This window comes from Archocentrus centrarchus, chromosome 12, assembly GCF_007364275.1.
Source record: "Archocentrus centrarchus isolate MPI-CPG fArcCen1 chromosome 12, fArcCen1, whole genome shotgun sequence".
Taxonomy (NCBI): domain Eukaryota; kingdom Metazoa; phylum Chordata; class Actinopteri; order Cichliformes; family Cichlidae; genus Archocentrus; species Archocentrus centrarchus.
This window is the reverse complement of record NC_044357.1, coordinates 12,877,495-12,896,111: the sequence shown is the minus strand read 5'-3', so window position 1 is coordinate 12,896,111 and position 18,617 is coordinate 12,877,495. Positions and strand designations below refer to the sequence as shown.

Sequence of the window (18,617 nt, the reverse complement as noted above, 5' to 3'; positions counted from 1 at the left end):
CACCAGCTCCCCTCTGAGCAAATTGGTACCTATGAAACATATTTAAGAGAATGGAAGATGGAAGAGCCAGGTCAGCTCTTTCTATACGCAGGGCCACAATTGGCCCATGATGACAACCAACTGGCTAGAAATAATCTGTTCCACCCATGAGTCACATGACTCAACAAAAGAGACTTGAAGGGTCATCACAGCTGGTTGCCTCTCACAGTGGATATACATGTATATTAGTAATATATTAAAAACTAGTATTTAGTGATATATCACTATCACTAGTTTTTGTCAAATGTTACAGTTTAACAGTTAAGATTATGACTTCATATATACTCTCACTAGTAAGTTCTAATTCATGTCTAATTGCTAGTAAGCTCTAACTAATTAGCAAAAAAAAAGGCAACATTTCCAGTAAATTAAATATTCTGCTATGTTTCAATAGTCTGTAGGCTTTGCTGTTGTACTTTTTATTCCTTGTAGTGAAATTATGTTGTTCACAAAGACCGTGGGATGCAATTATTTTGTATTTATTTCATGTTGTAAACACTGATAAAGCCTTGGACAACACATTTAACCCACTGAGAATCCTTGGAAAGATAACTAGATTTTACAACTTTAAATATGTGACTAAATCTTGCTTAAAAATAGACAAAAGAGAAACATGTATTTTGACAGAAGATCCCTAGCTACTACAGTGGATTTTTAAGTTCCCTACCCCCTGTGGAGCAACTACCACCAATCTGAATGAAAGCACATTTCTTCAAGAGCAAAGAATCTGCACTTTTGTGTTTTTTTTCCCCAGTTCTTTCTTTCTATTTATAACAAGAGCACAAGACCAGAAAACATTTAGCAAATTATAGAGCTGTGGCTAAATATCAAAAACAAGTAATTACTATATTATCCACGTAATGATAATCCCTTTTTGTTTTTTTATCCAAGACTTTCTCAGTGTCCTCAGGGAAAGCAAGGTCATGGCAGGGATGAATCATGCAGTTATCAGGTTCTTTTTTTTAATTTATTTTTTTCAGTAATAACTGAGGAAAGCCTGGCAAAAACTTTGCTTTAGATTTGTTTTAGATACAGTCTCAATTGTGTGTTCTTAAAATCCTTCATTATGGGAGCTTCAGTCACTCCCTTGAAACCAAGTGGGAGCAAAAAAGAAAAAAAAATTGAAAAGTATTGTTATTATTGTCATCAACAATGCCACATTCATTGCCAAAGTTATTAAGTGTTTACTGAGCCTTAATTGAACTCAGAGTAATAATTGAGTGTCGGGCTTCAGATCACTAATGTGACATCATTAATGGGAAATGGATGCCAGCTTGGCACAGTCAAGCTACCTTGGGGTAATGTTTTGATTAATACTGATTCAGGCTTGCTATCCTTCCTCATGATAAATAGATGGGAATCATGACAAGACTTCACATTTTTCCTTTCCTCCATCCAAAGAGAGCAGTAAAGCTGTGTGTTGTTGATGATGTGAATTTAGTCAAATGAATGTGATTAAGCGTAAACATACAATATAAAACACATTATATTTAAAATTTTATAAAAAAAAAAAAACAAAAAAAAAAAAAACACTGTATGATCAAGATTAAGCATGTACATTGTATGCTAAAAGACTTTCTAAGAATGTGTATGTCAAAAAATCCAATAAGGCTCTAGGCTAGATTAAAAAAAAAATTCTAGTCTTTCTTGCCCACTCCACTGTGAAAAAGGCCTGTGTCAGATTCATCAGTCATAGCGCTTACAATCTTTAGTGCATTGTTTAGTAAGGAAGTTTCAAAGGAGCACAAGATGAGCAAATCCCTCCATGCACAGTGCAGCAGCTGATGAGATCATTTTGAGCAGAAAAAAAAAAAAAATTAGGAACTAGCAACCAGTAAATCCATGTATAGCAACTCTTTGAGAAATGAAGCCTTAGTAATCTGATCCAACATGAAGCCTTTGTCAGAGCCACACAGAAAAAAAAAATGCCAGCAGAAATGAGGTTGTAAGCACTAGATCAATACATGGTGGTCGATCGCATGCCATCTCATGAGCCATCTTTATGTGGCTCTTTTGAAATGTGGTTAAGGTTGGTCACCCACAACCATCAATATGTTTCGATGCTGCCACTGTTTCCAAGAGTCTCAGTTCATTAACATTATAGGGAAGGAAGTAGGAAAGAAAAATCCAAAGAATAATAAAACAGATACTAAAATATCATAGTTGGAGCATTAAATAATTCATATGATGTCTGTAATTATAACTTAGGTCATAAACAGCAAGAAATCTTTAAAAAAAAAAAAATCTTTTGAAGTGGAATTCAGACCTTAAAAACAAGGAACACTGATCACTTCACATGAGATCAGGTTATGCCACTGTGTAATCACAGATGAGTGAATCATTGCAGGTTTGAGTATATGAGTACAGTACCAGTCAAATGTTTTGACTGGTAATGTGTGTGACTATGTTCTGTATGTGCTTCTATTTAAAACAGTAAACAAGTGTTACATTATGGCTTATCCATACAGCCATTTTATTCCACTTATACAGTTCAGGGTTGGGGGGGGTTACAGGGGATGTTGGAGCTGGAGCTTATCCCAGCTTCCATTTTGGCATGTTCAGGGACAAATCCAGAACTGCAGCTGTTCTCCTCAGCCTGCCTTTGGTCAATATGCACTTACTGGAAAAAATACTATTGTTTGCAGCATATTAAATTAACTGAATTGTTTCTGGGTGTGATGAATTATCTGAGTGTGTGATAAATTGGCACCCTATCATAATTATATTTGCATAATGTTTTTTTTCTGCTTCATTTCCGCTCCTACATGTGCTGGAAATTTCTGAGCAACACACAGGCAAGATCTGGAAATAATTGCTAATATTCATTGTCTTTGGAAACTGTCAGAAGTTAAACAACATTTTACTGTGGAGACACGCCATCACTGCCTGACTGTGCAATCACTGTGTCATTAATAATCATAAACAGAATAACAGTATGGCAATTGAACATACCCAAAGATAATGGCTTCATGATTATATTATAAACGTTTTGTTTACTATAAGTATTTTCTAAATTTGAAAAATAAGATAAGAGTTCTACACAGGAAGTGGGGTTAGCCCTGTAAAAGTTTGTCTTTACATTCTAATGTTGCGCTGTAAGTCAGTTAGGTATGCTAGATTCATGATGTACACACAAAACTACAGTACCAGTCAAAAGTTTGGACACACTCACCCATTTATCCATTCAAATGAATGGGTGAGTGTGTCCAAACTTTTGACTGGTACTGTATCTTTCCAGTCTTCAAAAGCCAGATACAACAGAGCTCTATGTTTGGTTTCCTAGACCTCTCCCACATTCCTACAATCAAATTATATATTTTTACATTAATGTTAGACTGGCTGCCAGACTCTACAGCAATAACAGTAGTCACAGTTTCACTGATACATGTATACCCCATTACTGCTAACAGGAGGTCACACCCTAACCATTCAGTTTTATCCCAGACATCAATTAGAACAGGGTAGGAACTTTTGTAGGCATACATAAATTGGGATTCACAATTACATTTCTTAATAGAAGCTGAATCCAATGGTTAAGCATATGGATTTCACAACCTATATGAATTCTATTACAACATAATGTAGAGTGGATTTCTTTCTTCCCTTCTTTTGTTTTAAACCAACCAATTTTGAAAGAATGTGTCATACCTAACAATAGAGTCAACAACACCTCCTCACTGAGGTCAATCCTTTCTTTGCTCAGAGGTGCTTCTGAGGATTTTTAAAATCACTGGTAAGGTAGGAGTTATTAGTTTAAGTTTTGCAATTTCTAAGTCTCCTCAGGATGTGCTCACAACACAACCTTAGTGGTTGTGTTGTGAGCACATCCTGAGGAGAGTGTACTGTGAGAACATCCAAATGCTAAATGTGGTCAGAAGATATTCCTTCCAAAATGGGGGATATATCACTTGTAACATATGGAGAGGTGTATTTTGAGAGAGGTTGGAGGGTATAAATAAGAATTCTTAACTAATATAGGACTAAATCACTTTAATCAAAAGCAATATCCTACTTGTCATTGTTGTGTCCTGTGCTTCTTGTGAACTCACACACATACACACACACACACACACACACAAAAAAAAAAGGTTTTAGTCTGTGTTTTCTGTCAGGATTGTTACTTATTAAACATTTACCCACAGTCTTTAATCACAGTCTTGCACAGTGTCATCACGGAAAAAGACATCCAAAATATTCTTATATGTCAGGTCTTGTTCTTAAATGTCTTGACGTAGACTTATTTGTGATTACCAGACAGGAGTTTTAGCCTGTCTGGAGCAGTTGGAGGTCAGAGCTCAGCCTGCAACATTCAGCTGGCGCAGCACGGGGAGACACATTCATATTTTATTCTGGCCCGTGGCAAAACCAAGCTATAGATAGAACTTTATTCTTGCCTCTGCAAGCAACAGAGGCCTTAAAATATGCAAGTACAAGGAAAGACCAGAAAGGGAAAGTGTCTAACGATGGGGCATTAGATATTTTCCAGTGGTTAGGAATGACAGCGCATGAGACATCAGATGTTCAAATCCTTCATAAAAATATTTGAATTTGATATTGTCTTAACAGTTGAACAAAGCAATGTCAGCCCTGGATTTTGTCTCATTCATCTCACAAATTGAGCCATTCTTTGCTTTACCAAAGACAGTAATCATGAAATAAAATCGTGTTGTCCAGCAGATGTAATAGCTGTCAGGAATTTAAAAAAACAAAAAAACAAACAGTTGTTGACTCTTGTCTAGCCCTAACAGTCACAGCATGCTTCAATGTACAGTTTAAATCAATGTTTTAGCATCGTTTGACTATGAAGATTTCACCCTTTTTTGTTACTGCTTAGCCCCCCCACTCTTCCTACTGAGTCTCTTATCTGCATCTCATTCCAGTCATCACCTCATTTCTTTTTTCTTTAACACCAGTGGCAACCATTGTCTACCCATATCTATTCTGCCCTTCTCGGGCTCCCTTTTAGCTATTCTTCATTCATGTCTGGATCCCTTGTCTTCTCTGACACTTTTGTCTTTTCCTTTGTTTCTGTCTAACCTTTTACTCTCTTCTCATGTCCCTGTCACACTTCCAGAAGCACTGCTGTGAAGACTTTCCCAGACAGCTACACTGGACTGTTCATATTAAAACAATGACAAATTTATTAAATCACAGAGGCAATCAGAACTAGGGTGAACTCCCCACCCTACCCCACTCCTATTCACAACCCCACACTTCCCCACAGACACATTCCACTAACCCCCATTGATCTTTTTCTGTGCTCCCCAAGCTGTGAAAGATAGGAGAAGACCAGGGGAATAGAGATGTGACGAGAAGTGTATGCGCATATGCCTGCATATGTGTGTGTGTGTGTGTGTGTGTGTGTGTGTGTGTGTGTGTGTGTGTGTGTGTGTGTGTGTGAGTCAGAGGTAGAAGCAAAGAAAATATGTGAGACAGTCAGTAAGAAAATGAAACATAATAGTATTAAAAAAAAATAGAAATCTGCAGGAATTTAATTTCTTGGGCTCTCAGTTTCTTTTCTTCCTGCAGATTTTCTCCAAATTAAAACAGCAGGGGTTTGAAGCGTCCAAAGATCTACACAAATATGCCCGTCATTTCCCTTGCGACTACATGCCTCTGTGAATATGAATGCTGTTTGGCTTCTAGGCAGGATGGCTAAGAACAGAAAAGATACATAACTTACTCCCAGTTGTTAAAAGATGTATGTGAAAGAGGTAGCATTGAATTGAAAGTAGATACCACAGCCTTTGTTTTGGTCATATGCTTACCCATTTTTTTTGTTTGTTTTGTTTTTGCTTTTTTATTTTTGTTTTCCTTTATTTTGTTATCTGTCATGGACCTGTCGAGGTGAGATCTCATTTTGGTTAATGAAAACACATGTTGGATTTGTGAAAAATATGATTGACACAGGCTCAGGAAAACACACAAGTCAGCTTAAAGTGCCAGTTATAAACTGCCTTTATAACAAGCAGTTTGGATTGAAATGTTATATAATATGGCAAGCATCCTGTTGTCAGCTGCCACAGTACCATTTAGTGTATATATACGGAAATAGAGCCCAAAACATCTCCCAAGCTACAATACATGCTTTATCACCACCTGCCTCAGGGCATGGGACATGGCTGAGAAGCCTGAAAACGCTGCCTTGTGTTTCACTGACTTTCCGTAGAGAGGAAATATCTTTTGAGCCTAAGAGAAAGAAGGGTCAAGCGCTATTTATGGACAAAAATAGTAATTCCCAGAGGCTGTATCAGCGATTTAGTGCAAGATGGCCTAGTCACTGTTCATTTGGCGTGTTGAAGTAGCTGATCCTTCAGTGTATTTTTTTGCTGACAGAACAAATGTTTCTCTTCCTGGTGCTGGATATCAATTTCTGTCAAGGTACGGGCATCGCTGTATCAGATTTTGTCATCATGCCCAGCAGTGCAATTTTAGAAACCTCTGCTTTGGGAAATTAGTGACTTACCATTTTGCTGTGAAAAAAAAAAAAATGTCATTGCACATTAGTTTATGTGATTGCTTACAAATTTGTCAGTGTTAAAATGATCAACACAACTCACAAGATTATATTTATTTATGTTTCAAATAATGTAACGCCTCTAGTTGGATTTTGTTGTCTCATCTTACTCTACAAAAAAGGGGAGAAAGCACCATGAATCTTATCAATAAAAAAGTAATGTGGGCAAGTATAGTTAAATATGTATACTGATTTCTTTGACTTGTTTATTGATGGGTACTGTTTGCAGTAAATAGTCTGCAAACTCTAAGGCTTGTTGTTTTGCCTGAGTAGTGATGCATTTCTGTCACCTTAGTGGAACCTAATGAGAACACCAAGTACATGTCCATCAAAAAGTAAATTTAAGCACATTTTACCTTGCTGGATCCTATTTTAGTGGATTGCTCAACAATGAGCTCCCAGGGGAAGCCAGACGATAATAGATCCAGAAGATGGAGGAGGAGGAGGAAACACACAGATTGCAATTTGTTTGGAGTGGACACTTTCCTCTCAAATATTCAGTTTCCCATAGTCTTGATATCAACTGTGACAACTTAAGTAGAAAGATTTTCTTTCTTGGAATAATAACATTCAGGACATGTATAAAAGTAATTTATTAACAAGCTTTAATTTAGCTTGTTTTTTAATTGTATTGAAAATTGGTTGATTTGATAGCATCTTGGCTATCATTGTAAAGTCCAGTAAAATAGGAAACTGCATCTGGAGACCACTCTATGCAAACTGCTCTGCTTTCCATGCAACTGCTTCCTCCATAAACAGGAAGTTGGAAGTAAACGTGGGTGGAATTTGAGGCATCTGTAAATATTTATATGCAAACGCAAATGCATGCATGCATGCTAACACACACCTTTACAAAAGCCTGCAGAAACCATAAACAAGCACAATTGTGCATCTGAACAAAAACAGAAAACTGAGTAGCGTTATCTCCTTGTAGTGGGCACCATGAGACCACCAGGAATAAGTTGACTGAGGCAGCATGCTGTTGACATCCACTGCTTATGAGACACTGTTAACACACACTCAGCACTGATAAGGGAGTAACTGCAGATAAGGGAGATGAAAAGGAGAAAATTGAGGCAACAGAGCTTTAGCTGACATTGAACTCAAAATGAGAAGCCAGTGGACTTGGGGTCTAGGGAGAAACAAATGTCAGAATAAAATATCTTGGTAGTTTCTTCTGACAGAAGTGATAAATGAAGAGCAACCAAAAAATAGTAAGACTATAGAGGAGAAAGACTACGTGAAATTGTATAGGCAAACATATTTCTTGTCATTTCTAAGTGTTGTATACACTGCTAATGGATACATCCATATGCAAAATATTTTTTGTGTGATATTTTCACAATTATACTCTATTATTGGTATTTTGAGATTTTGTATGTGAGTTAGTTGGAGGGAAAATGGAAGAGAAAGTTTCTTGACAACCTTTAGAGACAAATTAGATTTATTTCAAGGAGACTGTAGCTCTAAGCACTTCTGTTTGACCTAGCATTTATTCTTTATTCTCTAGCATTTATTCTCCCTTGGGATCTAACAAAGAAATAGATAAAGATTTCTAAGCCATGAAATATGCATGCAAGCAGTTAACCTTAAACATGGTATCACAGCTTCTCCTCAGTCACGGCAGATCAAAGCCCAAGTACCAACTCCCCCGCCCTTCTTGTTTGTTTGCTGACTATGACCAAATACCGGTATGAATGCTACTGCTAATGGAGCTCACTGATGCTATTATGCAATGGGTCACTTTGACCTCTGGAGTTTTGGTATAGTATTGTACTTGGAAGAACAGGCGATAGCTGATACAGCTGACCAAACTGGTAGATGTTTAATTAAAAAAATAACCTACATAACTTTAGGCACAGAATTTGTTCTTAAAAACAAGCCGAGGTAGTCATATCAATACATTTTTTTTGTGTGTGTGTAAAGGTTTCCTATCGTTATCAGAGTACCGTATTTTTCGGACTATACGTCGCTCCGGAGTATAGGTCGCACCAGCCAAAAAATGCATAATAAAGAAGAAAAAAACATATATAGGTCGCACTGGACTATAAGTCGCACTTTTTTGGGGGGGGGGGGGGGTTGATAGAATCCGAGACTCAGAGCAGAAATTCCATCTTGAACGGCAATTTAAAATAATAATGGATTAAAGAACAGGACGAACACGGTTACGCCTACGTTATGCTAACGTAGCACATTCAGCTACATGACGCACAACGAACACGTGTTCGGTATGTTAACGTAACATTAAGTTATTCAGATAACCATAGCATAAAGAACATACTAACAAGTTAACCAAACCATCAATCCATTGAATTCTTCATCCTCGGTGTCACTTCTAAACAATTTCGTACACTCCGTAGACGAAGCGCCGCTTCCTCTTCTGTGTCGCGTTAGTCAGACTCGTCATCAGCTGCAGTTCCAATTATTCCAGCCTTTCTGAATCCCAACAGGATGGTTTGGTTGTCACTGAAGCCCATGTTTTCTTGATCCATCCAATGACTTCCAGGAAAGTTGGGTGGCGCATTCTCCCAGTTGCCGTTAAGCTGTGCTCTCCGTCCATCATCCACTGCGCCCACAGGTTACGCAAGACTGCCTTAAAGCTGCAGTTCACAGAGATGTCAAGTGGCTGGAGTACTTTGGTTCATGTGTTATAAATGTCACATATACGTCGCTCCGGAGTATAGGTCGCACCCCCAGCCAAACTATGAAAAAAAGTGCGACTTATACTCCGGAAAATACGGTACTCTCTTTTCTTACTCTTCCTTTTTTTCATTACATTTAAATAAGTATTGGATTACTCAATAAACTAACACCCAACCAAGGAGCTTAAATATATTGTGGTTGGTGTGCTTCATTATTGCTGTTTACTGTGACAGAACAAGTGGGAAAGTTATAAATATATATGCAAAGCTAGCACAGGGTGATGTGGAATGGTATTGTTTGTTTTTTGATTTTTTTTTGTGTTTTTTTTTATGTGGAGCACCAAATATTATTTCAGATATCTAAAATAAAGCTGTGTCTGCTACATGACATTATGAATATTGTGTATAATGAATCTCGGTTTTGGATCCACTTGGTGGCTTGAAGCTAGGACAGCAAGGCTCTGTTTGGGGATCTCGTGATTTCTAGGAATTTACAAAGCACACCTAACTTTAGATGAAGGGCATTAACTAAAATGCAGTATCTCTACAAGACTGGAATATATGGTCACTTTGTATTATCTATTTTATCAGGTTGCAGAATCAAATTACAATAGAAGTAATGGCAACATTACCCTGTGACAGATAAATAATAGTACATTCAGGTTAATTAAACCACAAATGTTTAGAAACAAATACATATGACTCAAATTTTGTTCTTTAGCAACCTGCATTGTCTCTGTTATTGCTTCTATTTATAACCAAAAATTTATCGAAAAATCTATTTCTAATCAATATGAGCGTAAATACTTCTGCCTCCTCACATTAACCTCCCTTCTATTTATTTCCCTCTTCCTCTTCTTTTGCCTTCTCACTGGCATGTATGATGAGCATCGATCAGGAGCAACTGGATTGCTCAATAAACTAACACCCAGACCAAGGTGGCCAGTGCACTTCATTATTGCTGTTTACTGTGACAGGAGAAGTGGGAAAGTTACAAATATATATGCAACACTAGCACAGGGGTGATGCTGCATGATGTTGTTTTTGTTTTTTTATGTGGAATACCAAATAGTATTTTGGATATATAAAAGAAAGCTGTGTCTGTTACAAAGTGGAGATTAATAATCTATTGTGTGCAAGTGTTTGTATCTGATTGGTGGCTCTGTTTGGGGATCTGGGGATTTCTAGAAATTTACAAAGCACACTTAACTTTAAATGAAGGTTATAAACCAAAATGCAGAATGCCTACAAAATTAGAATTGATATTATACACAGATAATATAAGTTGCAGAGTCAAATTACAGCAGACATAATGACAACATTACCCTGAAGCAGAAAAAATATTAATAGTATATTGAGCTTAGTTTAACCACATGTGTTTGTTTTAGAAACAAGCACATATGACTCAAAGATAGCATTTTGTTCTCTAGCAACCTGCATTGCCTCTGTTATTGGTTCCATTTATAATCAAAAATCCATCCAGAATCAATTTCTAATCAAAAACAGTGTAAATATTTCTGCCTCCTCACTTTAACCTCCATCCTCCATTTTCTTCATCTCCCTCTTCCTCTTCTTTTGCCTTCTCATTGGCATGTATGATGAGCATCGACTGGGAGCAACACATCGCCATTATTCATGGACAGAGCACACCTCAGAGCCAGACTGACAGATCAAAAGATGATGATGATAGGTGGGGGGACTAGTAGTTGGGGTGATGAATGGCCACATCATGTGGAGTTGGCTGTACTGTAAGTTTGGGGACAGAGCTGTTTTCACAGTTTTCCTTGAGCGATTTCTTTTTGAGGCCCTGACAGAGAAATTTTTAGTGTTTGCATATATTGAAAGTCTAAGCTGTGTCAAAAGCATTATTAACTTGGGGCTAGAGATGCATTAGAGATGCATTACTAACACACACACACACACACATACTGTGTGTGTGTGTGTGTCTTATTATGTCTTATTATGTCTGACACACACACACACACATACTGTGTGTGTGTGTGTGTCAGACATAATAAGAGGAAAATAATCTGAACTCATAATATGTTTTTGATTTTGTTTTTTCTTGTTTTTTCTTGTTTTTCTTGTTTCTTTTTGTGCTGTAAATAGGCCAGGACATCTGAACAAGTCATAGAAATTCTCTGTCTTTTCTTTTTGTTAAATTCAATCTGTAAGGAAAGAACCGGTACTTTCTGTTCTCCCTGCTTTCCCCACAACCAGTTGTTTTAGAGTCATTCATCAGGAAGAGTGAGACTGAGCCATCAGGGGAAGCGCTGGCAGGATCCCTGTAGAGATGAGGCAATACTGAATTGATGGAATCATTTAAAGTCCAGAAAACAGAATCGAGGTTTTTTTTTTCTTTCTTTCTTTTTTGATACGGTGTCAACATGGGACAGCCTAGTGTCACATGCATATCAGAGTTTAATGTCTGATCTCTCATAAAAAAAAAGATAAAAAGCAAGCTGCGTTGGGCTTTATACTCCTTTGTATCCTCCAATGTCTTTTTGCAATATCTTGAGCGTCTGTCACAGTTTTACTTTAAAGCCTTTTGACGTGGCTGCCATTTTCACTTTGCATCTCTTTTTCATAGCCATTGACCCAAACACCGAGTCAGTCGAGGATTTGATGCAGAGATTCCAGGACAGTTTCCGTGTTCCCAACACGCCAACAGACATGTCTCACTACCAGCATGTCATGCACAGCTCATCAACAGGCCGCCGGAGGGTCCCGAGCCACTCCAGAGGTAGGACAAAAAGTCATTCAAAAGTTTACCATTTTGTTAGGACAATGTTACAGACATCACATGTTACAGCAAGATGATTTATAAGCTTTGCATGTTCTCTGTCATTTTACAATGTACACTGGACATTATGTGGCACTAATAGTTTCAGAGCTATTTAGTTTAACCAGAACAAAGCACAGGACAATACATATATACATACATATAATATATATGTCAGATATAGCTATAGGTTTATTGCATCTGTAGTCCCTTAGGTAATGTCCAGTCACCTTGAAATGATGTGTATATTTATAATTATGCTTTCGGGGGGCGGGGGGGCTGGGGCTCAGGAGGCATCTATCAATCAGAAGGTTTGTGGTTCGATCCCTGACTGCTCCAGTCTGCATACCAAAGTATCCTTGAGCAAGATACTGACACTCGAGTTGCTCCTGATGCATTCATCAGAGAGAGAACACTTTGATGTAGAAAAAAGTGCTTGTATGAATGTGTGTGTGCATATAAGAACTAGTGCGTTTAAAAAAAAAATGCACATACCAATATATTAGTAATCAATCATCATCATCTGTTTCTGTGCATATAAAATGTCAGTTTGTCCACAGAAAATGATGAAAAATAATTAGACTATCCAGTTTTGATTTCACTTCAGTATTCCACATTCACATCTTGTAGGTACTTGTGTGTTCCATTACTTTGCCTGTATACTTTTGTAATTTAATTGCATTCCATTCAGTTCAATTAACCTGTTTACCTGATCACAACAGCATCATCATGCAATATAATTTACCCATACAAATTAAAATAAATGCACTTAAAAATATTGAATCTCTTATATCCTATTTTTTAAAATATTTATATCTGTTACATAATAATATAATCATCACAGAGCTTAATGTACAATACATTTGGCCTACATCATCAAGCTTGCATTTACCATCTAAAATGCATAAACATAGCATCCCTCAAACTACTTTAAATCATCACCTAAATAATTGATTCAAAAATAGAATACATAGCAATAGCATGTTTAATATGGGCTATACAGTCTTAACCTTAGCAATAGAGCATTTTGTTGTTTATTATAATTGCTGAGAGTTTACATTGTTTAGCACAATTTCACTCATCAGTCTTGAGATGTGACACCAGCAGAACCAGAAATAAGTACAGCTCAGCATCAGAAAGAATCATTTTGATCAGACTTCTGTGTAAATGGCCATTATGACCACTGAGGAACTATGATAAAAAAATTGGCATATAATAACATTACCTACTCTAGATAGAATAACTTGGTATCATCTACTAACATGTACGTGCAAAAAAATGTCAGTTATGCATAATATGCATTACTGATCTAGTAAAGATAACATTTTCCATTCATATGGTTCAGAAGGTTTATATTCATGGAAACGGACACTTAAGCTTGTTTTCTTTACTTCTGTATAAGCAAAGATTAAGTTTGCCATTAAATCCATGCAGCCTCAACACAGTGAAGGACATCATTGAGAGATGTCCTCTCTTGGGTCAATAGTAAGAGTCTCCTTTGAGAGCCTATAATTGGAGGTGAAAAAGTGTCTTAAGTGTAGATGTGTTGGCCACTATTGCAAACATGATAATGGAAGAAGCACTTAATATAAGAACTTAAAGTGAGGCTAAGGGGAAAGTTTATTTGCTCAGACCTAAAAATGCAGATCAGATTTACTGAGAAGTGCCGAGGAAAGTAGACTGAAGGTTGACAGATATTTGTACTTTGAATTTTTATGATTTCTCTTTTATCTTATCTATGTTTGCATATATCTCTCACACTCATCTGCATGTGTGTTTTATTCTCTATTATGACCTATTATTAAGTTTGGCAGTGTAACATGAACACTGGGGTGTATTACAGAAATGTCCCTGGTACACAGTAATAGGAATCCATATGTAAATCTAACTGAGTGGCACAGACAGGTAGAGCATGAGACTGCCCATGTATAGTTTATGAGAAGTGACAAGAGCTGGTTAGGCTGAGCTTGTGGAAAGAATGCCACTGACATAAGTGACATGACCACACAGTTTGATTGTTATCTGCCATGAAATATAGGTAATTAAAATAATACGAGGATATCTTTTTTTGTTGTTGTTCTTATTTGAAGGGCAGCATGGTGGATGGGTGGTTAGCACTGTTGCCTCACAGCTAGAAGGTCTGGATTTGAATCCACCTTGGCCCGGGCCTTTCTGTGTGGAGTTTGCATGTTCTCCCCGTGTCTGCGTGGGTTTTCTCTGGGTACGCCGGTTTCCTCCCACAGTCCAAAGATGTGCAGTTACTGGGGTTAGGTTAATTGGAGATTCCTATAGGTGTGCATGTGAGCGTGAATGGTTGTCTGTCTCTTTGTGTTAGCCCTGTGACAGGCTGGCGACCTGTACAGGGTGTACCTTGCCTCTCGCCCCTATGACAGCTGGGATAGGCTCCAGCCCCCACGTGACCCTGAACAGGATAAGCAGAAAAGGATGGATGGCTCTTATTTGAACAGATTTTTGTATCACCACAGTTCTTTAAAGAAACACTGAGGCAAACTCCACAGCCCAGCAAGAATAATCATATGCCCCGGTTCCCAAAAGGATTTTAAATTTATGGACTATAGGCTTATTTTATTCTTAAGATATATTTGGAGCCTGAGCCCTGTGTCACTACTGCCTACTAAGAAAAAGGGAGCACACAGTTTTTCACTTTTTTTTTTCTGAAATACTAGATAAGACAATGCAGTCATCATTATAGTCTGTTCCTATAATGTGCTGATGATATGTAACCCGAGAATCAGGGAGTTAAAATGCTAATAGTGAGAACACAGGTATGTGACTAGTCTGCAGAAGAGGAAAGCTCTTGTCCTCAGTGTCTGAGTGGGAGGAAAAACAGTAGGTACTGTAAAAATATGATGCGTGGGGCATCAACATCCATGAGGACAGACAACAATTTTCAGAAATTGCACATATTTTTTTCACCACAACCTGAGAGATGGAGGGGAAAGCATAACACTAATGGTCAGTCATTAGGCTGATTTGTAGATTTTGCCTGAATCTCTACTGGGGTTGGAACAAGACCAAAAAAAAAAAAAGTGGTATGGGCACATGTTACATGAGTGCAGAGTTGCCCAGTAAATCTGGATATAGCTGACTAATCAAAGTACCCTGGTTAACTTGCTTCACATTGATATTACAAAAACTGTAACTGAATGTGTGGAAAACTACAGGAGCAGTTGTGTCAGCTCAGCTAAACCCTGCAGCTGTTCATCTACTCTTCTGGCATCCACAAGTCTGCATATTGAAATTCTGCTTTGTGGTAACATTACTTGCTTTCCTGTCAGCATATACTGGCTTAGTTTTTGTAGCGCCATCTCGTACTTGGATTCAGAAAATTTTGGTTCACGCATTAAGTCACTACTATTGTCATTAATATAAATGTATTACAGATAATAATAAGAAATATCAAGATGAATACTGTTATCCACAATGAAAACAGCTGAAATTTTACTTGTTCTTGAGATGATGGCCAAAAAACATGATGAGCAAACTATACATCTAACTTGCAGCCATATAAATCATTTATGGATTTTTTTTTTTAAGCATATGATTTGGAAAGTGGAGGCTATTGCAGATAGTACATTGCTAGATCTTCTATTTTTGAATCCATCTTGAAGATCAAGATTGTCATATTCTTATTTTTTTGACCATGCCTCACACAGATACAAGTCAGTCGTAACTTTCCAGCACACAGTCACCTCACTGCCTGCACTGTGCGAGCTATTAAGTCGTCTTAGCTTGGAGAAGTGTTGCCATGAAGAAAGGCGAGTTACACCCAAATAATCTATTTTTTCACCTGAGAAAATTTATTGTACGCATAAGCCATTGTACTACTACAACCCCTTGGATATGCCTTATGAATACTGGATCTAATGACCTGGAATTGAAGTGCTGCTACCCTTCCCTCCAAATAGAGACTTCTGGTGGGTATTTTGAAGGAAATCTTGTGTGACCAGGTCAACTCATGCAGAATAAACGCAGCAGACTCAGACATCTTACACAGAAAGATTTAATGAATCTCGGCAGTTGAGAATAATGTACAGCAAAACAAGCTGACAGATGAAAAGCCACACTCCATTCTGAAAGACATCCTGATAAGAAAGCTCATTTATAGATAAACAAGCCCTTGATATGTGTTGCACATTTCTCTTCATACATCAGTCTCTAAATATAAGACATTACTTAAATGGCAGGTTTAAAAGGGAGAGAAGGCTTGCTGACCATCCATGCTCTTTCTCCAGTAGCTTAGAAAGGAGGACCTCTGGAGATCTCCAGTGTCTCCAGAAATTGCTGAGTTATTATTTTTAAGAGCGAGGCTCCACTATTTGATGAACTCATTTAGGCCCCTCTGGAAAAAACCTTTGTGACCCCAACTAATTGAAGGGCAACCCTACCAAAGGAAAAATCCTTCCAAAGGCATAAAGACATGGGTTGCTTGGATCACTCATTCCAGTAACAGTGAATCCTGCAGAACTTTAAGGCTTAAACATCCTCAGTTTATCCTCAGTTTTGAAGCTGCCCTCTCTTAATATGATGGAACCAGAGGGCACTTGCACTGTGGTGCTCAAAATGTCAAAAATAAACCAACCAATGGAGAAAAAAACTAAAAAAACAAACAAACAAACAAAAAAAAATACACAAGCCATGTTTACTTCCAGAAATACATGGGAAGGAGCCATTCTTTATATTCTTTGAAATGCCTGTATGTAGGTCTAGAGGGTGACACTTTTGTTTGTAAAACTAGAATTGTTGTATGCAAATTTCATTGCTCTGATTTAGACAACATTCTGAAAGCATTTTGAAGTCACAATGCATCGTGGCGTCTTCAAATATTAAGATTTGTCCTTAAAAACTTCCTCCCTTATTTGCATGCAGTGCTGTGCATTCTATTTCCCACTGTGGTGTTAATGCATTTCCATGTGCTGGCTAGAAGCGGTGTGGTGTTTTGATGTGTCACAACGAATACTTTGGTTCATTATGAAGAGGATAACCTTATGGTTATTATCTAGGTTTTCTTCTGTTTAATTGATGCTTTGAAGTAGCACATGAAAGTAGTTCTGTGTTGTCTTGTGTGTGTGTGTGTGTGTGTGTGTGTGTGTGTGTGTGTGTGTGTGTGTGTGTGTGTGTGTGTGTGTGTGTGTGTGTGTGTGTGTGTGTGATGGGGAGAAAGACAGAGAGAGTTTGTATTCCATGGTTCTTGAGTTCATTCTGTGCTCAGCTCCACTTTCAGTAGTCTTCAATCTTCGGTGCAGACAAAACACAGTGATTACAGCTGTGGGTGTGCAGCCCCTAGGATTTCTCTACAGCACACCATACAGCTGATCTACTGCAAGTCAAAACAGTGTATGTGTTTTTTGTGTGAAAAACATAGTGAGAGACAAAACAGATCACACAATATGCTATCAACCCAAATGGCCATGCTTCTTTTTTTCCTCTAATTAATCCTATTTTCATACTGTAGGGGATCATTTAATCATTGAGTGTTACAATTAATGATTTTTAAGTTACATTTTCAGCCAATTTTTTTTTATGTCTTTCATTGTTTGTTGCTGATTACTAGAGGAAGTCCATAAATGTCCATAAAAATTGCTATGTATTAGGGGTACTTTTTTTATATTTCAATTCAATTCAATTTTATTTATATAGTGCCAAATCACAACAAACTGTCGCCTCAAGGCGCTTTGTATTGTGGGTAAAGACCCTACAATAATACAGAGAAAACCCAACAGTCAAAACGACCCCCTATGAGCAGCACTTGGCGACAGTGGAAAGGAAAAACTCCAGCAGAACCAGGCTCAGGGAGGGGCAGTCATCTGCCGCGACCGGTTGGGTTGAGGGGAGAGAAAGACATGCTGTGGAAGAGAGCCAGAGATTAATATCAATTAATGATTAAATGCAGAGTGGAGTATAAACAAAGTAAATAAGGTGAATGAGAAGAAACAGTGCATTATGTGAACCCCCCAGCAGACTAGGCCTATAGCAGCATAACTAAGGTGTCATGTATCGTCTGTGTGGCAGGCAGGAAGGAGGACCCCAATGCAGGACACGCCAGGCACAGGTAAAAGGTAATTTAACTTTTTTTTCAGGTGCACAACAAAAGGCCGGACTAGGCAGAGCTAGTGGCAAAACACAGAGCAAAAATACCAGGCTATATACGAGGCGAAACAAGACACACAGCAGGAGACGAAAACGGGACCACGACGCGACAACAGGCACTGGAAACACAAGACTTAAATACACAGGAGGGCTAATGAGGGAGGTGGAAACAGGTGGTAACACAGGTGACGCTGATAATACTGACTAGACCAGGGGAAGCAAAACTAAACACAAGAGACTGGGACTGGACAACTATCAAAATAAAACAAGAAGTAACACGATGGAACAGAAACGCAGACCTGACACAGAATACAGAGAGAACACCAGGGACTAGAAATAACAATTAAACCTCACAACCAAAAGAAATCCCAAACAGAACAGACAAAATGAAGCAAAACAAAAACACACGGGGTCCTGTGGACCCCGGACCATGACATAAGGGATGGTTCAGGGTCACCTGATCCAGCCCTAACTATAAGCTTTATCATAAAGGAAAGTTTTAAGCCTAATCTTAAAAATAGAGAGG

The 18,617-nt window shown here is 38.0% G+C and overlaps 1 protein-coding gene across 1 annotated transcript in view; it reads left to right on the top strand.

Annotated features, from left to right (window-relative positions):
- Positions 1 to 18,617, top strand: part of astn2 (astrotactin 2) — a 244,812-nt gene that overhangs the window by 41,934 nt on the left and 184,261 nt on the right. Inside the window, exon 3 of the mRNA XM_030742268.1 lies at positions 11,789 to 11,941. Within this exon, the coding sequence (XP_030598128.1) occupies positions 11,789 to 11,941 (153 nt within the window). The remainder of the gene's footprint in view (positions 1 to 11,788; positions 11,942 to 18,617) is intronic.